This window comes from Mus pahari, chromosome 12, assembly GCF_900095145.1.
Source record: "Mus pahari chromosome 12, PAHARI_EIJ_v1.1, whole genome shotgun sequence".
Taxonomy (NCBI): Eukaryota; Metazoa; Chordata; class Mammalia; order Rodentia; family Muridae; genus Mus; species Mus pahari.
This window is the reverse complement of record NC_034601.1, coordinates 138,452-143,361: the sequence shown is the minus strand read 5'-3', so window position 1 is coordinate 143,361 and position 4,910 is coordinate 138,452. Positions and strand designations below refer to the sequence as shown.

The 4,910-nt window shown below is 47.8% G+C and overlaps 1 protein-coding gene across 1 annotated transcript in view; it reads right to left on the bottom strand.

Moving 5' to 3' along the window:
* Positions 1–3,374, bottom strand: part of Znf174 (zinc finger protein 174) — a 7,818-nt gene extending 4,444 nt beyond the window's left edge. The window contains exons 1-2 of the mRNA XM_021209082.2: positions 2,357–3,374; positions 1,203–1,434 (exon numbers count right to left, since the gene is read on the bottom strand). Of these exons, the coding sequence (XP_021064741.1) occupies positions 1,203–1,434; positions 2,357–2,758 (634 nt within the window). The 5' untranslated portion in view covers positions 2,759–3,374. The remainder of the gene's footprint in view (positions 1–1,202; positions 1,435–2,356) is intronic.
* Between the last annotated feature and the right edge of the window lie 1,536 nt (positions 3,375–4,910).

The following is a 4,910-nucleotide window of genomic DNA, read 5'->3' as shown; positions in this document are numbered from 1 at the left end:
ATTTCTGAGTTCGAGGCCAGCCTGGTCTACAGAGTGAGTTCCAGGACAGCCAGGGCTACACAGAGAAACCCTGTCTCGAAAAACAAACAAAAAAACAAACAAACAAACAAACAAAAAATACAAATCTTCCAAGTTAAAAACAGGCAAAGTATATGACTAGAATTCTTCTATAAGCTGGGAGTGATGGCAAAAGCCTCTCATCACAGGACTTAGGAGGTGAAGGCTACAGGAGCAGGAGTTCAAGGACACCCTCAGCTCTGTAGTGGCTTTGAAGCCAGCCTAGGCTACATGAGACCCAATAACCAAAGACAAAATATCAGATTTCCTTTTCACAATGTCTTACTATATTTCTCTCTCTCTCTCTCTCTCTCTCTCTCTCTCTCTCTCTCTCTGTATGTGTGTTAGGGGTGCTCGTTTGTATGACTGTGTGTGTGTAAAGGTAGAGGACACACCTTACAGGAGTGATTCCCTCCTTCCATCATGTGGACCTCAGGGACAGAAGTCAGGTTTCAGGCTTGGTGGCAAGTACCTTTACCCACAGAGCCATCTCACTGGCCAGGACATATAATTTAATAAACATATGAAATAATAGCAAACATAACTCATTAGGGGAATGAAAATCAAAACCTCAAGGGATATGACATCATAATAAAACAGGAAGTGCTGGCGAGGATATGGACAAGCACCCTCTGCTTTGTGGACAGGACCCTCAGACAGGGCAGCCGAGTTACAAATGAATCCAGTAATTCTTCAACAAACTAACAAACAAACACCCAAACAGGCTAGGTATGGTAATGAGGACCTTTAATCCCAGCACTTGGGAAGCAGAGGCAGGTGGATCTCTGTGAATTCAGGTTTACAGAGTGAATTTCAGACCAGCTGGAGCTGCATAGTGAGACACTGTCTCAAAAATAATATCAGTTATCATATGTAATTTTATAAGGCCAGGAAACTGGATTAGTAAGTAAAGGCTCTGGTTACTCAAGCCAGAGACCAGAGTTTGAGCTCTATAACCCAAATAAAGGTAACAGGAAAGAAATGATTCCACAAAGTTTTCCTCTGACCTCCATAAGTGCCCTTTGGCACACTCCACACACACACAAATAATAAATTTTAAAGGAGGTATATGTAACACAACTGCATTTGCAGAACCATGAGAGGCTGTGATGGAAAGAGGCTGGTGAGAGAGCCAGAGTGGTTACCTGTCTCAGTCAATCTAAGGACTGGTTCCTGGAGGAGAGACTTCTCCCAATGGTGAGGACTCAGCCGCTCATGAGATCCTTCCCAGGAAGGCTCTTCCACAGAGTCCTCCACAGAGTCCTCCTGAATATCTCTGCTAGGAGTTTGGGGTTGAAAGTCTCGAAGTTCTTGTTCTACAAGCTGAGTTCCCGTTTTCTCCAAGAGCACCTTTTGCCCTTGCATACAAACGGTCACCTAGGAAAAGGGCTATCCATTAATTCTCCATTCCTTGATGGACTGAGAGCAACATGCCACTCACTGCTATAGAGTGACCCCCTTACCCTGGGAAGACCTGGTAAGGACCTGGAGACCACCAAAAGGAGTTGAAGGGAAGGCATGCAGAACAAAAAGAATGAGGTTGCCTCACAAGCCGCCAGCCTTCCCAGGTAGTGCCACAGCTTGGGCCAAGATCATCAAAAGAGAGCGGGTAAAACTACCGAATCATCACAAGCAATGCTCCCGGGACCTCCCACCCCTTTCTACTTCTGCTAGAGACAGGCCCTGTGGGAATGGAACCAGTATGGTAAGGGGCCACTGAAAGCCATTCCAACTTGGTAAGTTTTCCTGTCAGAGAGCACCAGGTCACTCAGACCCAGCAAAGCTGCCCCACCTGTTACTTGCTTCCCTTGGTGGCTCCAGCTGGGCTTTCACCTGGATGGGGGGGGGGGGCAGACACCCGAGAACTGAGCTGAGACTTTACCATTCAAAGGCAATATGGTAGCCACTTCACTGGAACAAAGTCCACAGAGCTTCACCCAAATTAGTTTCCTTTGGAACAGGCTAGACCTGTTGGCTAAGAATTCTGATTGTAGCAAAGCTTCAAGATATGGGTCAGGGAAGACCTGACAGTAGAGATTGCTTAAAACTACTCTTATAAGGTTACTGGAGTCTCTGAAGGAATTGCTTAGTCCTCTGCTTCCTCACTGGGTCCCAGTGGCTCGGTTTTCTGAAACCCTGTTATGGCTTTGGGGGATAATGGACGATCCTCCAGGCTGGAAGCAACTTTTGAAGCCACCCATTCCCCTGGAATCTCTAACTGGGGATCATGAGACAAAACACTTCCCCAAAAGACAACAGAGACATTACCTAGGACCCACAGAAATAGGACCCTCCTTACCCACTGCTTTGGTTTTTTGGATGCTTTGTGCAAATCTTCCACCAGAGTCACAATCTCCCTGCTGCTCTTTGGATACCGATGCCAGACCTGTGCCTGGATCTCTGGAGGTAGGATGACCAGAAACTGCTCCATCACTAGGAGCTCCAAAATCTGCTCTTTAGTGTGTAGTTCAGGCTGCAGCCACTGTCTGCAGAGCTGTTGAAGGCAGGAGAGCGCTTCCTGGGGTCCAGACACTTCTTGATAGCAAAAGTGTCTAAAGCTCTGGCGGGAAAGCTCAGGGTCAGGATAGGCTTTCTGCTGAGGGGGGCCACGTTTTTCTTCCAGCTTCATTATTATGTGTCTCTCTTGCTTGTCAGAATCCTCAGTGTGGGTGCTCAAAGTTATCTCCATTTTAGCTGCCATTTTGGGGGCTCTGGGCACAATGTCACTCTAATCGTAGACCGATTATTTCTTCTGGAGAAATCTGATGGCTAGAAAAATGTTAGGAACGAAGCCTCTCTGGAAGTGTGAGAGAAGGACCGCCAAGACATAGCTTTCTCACTTGCTAGTCTTTATCCCAGACTCTGAAAACAAAATAGTTCCCGGTCTTTTCGTCAGTTTTTAAGGAGAAAAGTCATAATATCCCAGAAGGGCACTGGAGAGAGTATTTTATTTTGGTATCTGGCGAAATTCACAACACGATCTAACGGGCTGGTAGAGGAATCCCCAGGGAAAGTTTAAGCTATCCTGCGGGTAGCTCGCAGCAACTCTCCGGCATCTGGCAGACACCGACCTGATCCAGTACCTCTGAGCGAAGCAGAGCCAAGGCCACAGCGCGGCCAATGCGTGGTTAAGGATAGGGAGTGCGGCTCCGCGGCCCAGCCAGCTCGGCCTGGTGAGGCTGCGGCATGGGGACACGCAGCTCCGCCGCAGTGTTGGGTGTCAGTTCCAGTAGCCACCTGCGACACCACGTTCTGAGGCAGCTCAGAAGCCAGTGCCCCCTTGCAGGTGACCCACCTTTCCAGAGACTGGACACCGGGAACCCTAGAGCACAGTCTAGGGGCGGAGCCCGGCCCCGGAGACGCCCACTGGCTCCAAGAGCTACCCACGGGAAGGCCCGCCTCTCCTCTACAGGACTGGGTCTCCGGGACATCGCTAATCTTTTATTGGCTGTTTGATCTATCAATCAGTCGCAGTGCCTCTTGGGAGTCGTAGTCCAGTGGCTTTTGCAGTGTACTGCCTAATACCAGATAGTTGGTATTAGGACACACGGTTGGCTGAGGGAATTTGAGGAAGCAGAAAGTGGGAGCCTCTAGCGAGTCCTCCATATGGAGGGCTTCAGGTCAGGTCTCATATTGGCCGGGAGGTCCTCGCTCTTAGGACACGTCTGTGGTGTACTTGAAGCAGGACCCAGGGATTGGACGAACCCACTGAAACCCATTCTTCACAGCAGGATCTTAACTTACTCTGACCTCGCCTCTAGGATTTTTCCTATCCTGCGTGATCTAACCTTCGCAAATGACTCAACGAATACAAATAAGTAGGAAACAAAGTAGTCTGCCCACTGCAAGGACTATCGTCAGAGTCTGAAGTAAAGCCTGACAACCTGCTTCCATCCACGATATGCAATGGTGAGAGATCAGTCCCTGTCTTCACAGTCAATGAAGCAATAATTATGTGATAAATGGAACTTACGAGGTCAGTGTGGGAGGCATTAAACCAGGAGAGCATCTGTTAGACTTTCTTCAGTTTCACGAAGTACAGGATATGAGAAAGTGTAAGGCAATGACAACTTCTATACTTGAAGAACCTTCACTTTTTCTGTACACTTCTTTGTATGCTTGAAGACTTTGGACCCTCTCCCCACATTTCCAAAAATAAATTCTCGTATGATTTTTGCCTTTCTTTCACAGCTCTCGTTTATTTTAAATTTATTTTTAGGTGTATGGTGTTTTGCCTGCCTGCCTGCCTGCCTGCCTGCCTGCCTGTCTGTCTGTCTGTCTGTCTGTCTGTCTGTCTGTCTCTGTCTGTCTGTCTGTGTGCCACATGCATGCCTGCGACCCAGAAGAGAATGTTGGAATTCCCTGAAACTGGAGAGTTGTGAGCTCTGGTATGGGTGTTGGAAATCAAACCCAGACCCTCTGGAAGAGCAGCCAGTGCTCTATACAGTGAGCCATCTCTCCAGCTCCTTTCATTTTTACTCGTTATATATAATCCTTTTGTTGTTCTGAGACTTCTCACAATGTAGCCCAGTGTATAACCCTTCAACTTCTGCTTCCTCAGTGTGGATGATGGGCATGTGCAAGCATGCTCTAGAAAACTTTCAATTTTTTTTTTCTTGAGGCTGGGAGATAGCTCAGTTGATATAGTGCTTGCCACACAAGCATGTGAAAAATCTGGATGTGGTGATGAGCTCTTGTAATTCCGATGCTGGGGAAGTGGAGGAAGAGCAGGTGGATCATTGGAACTCCCTGCCCTCCTACCCTAGCCTAGGTGCTAATTTCGAGGCCAATGAGAGATCCTGCCTCAAAATAGGAAGATGGAAAAAAGAAAGCACACACACACACACCACCAC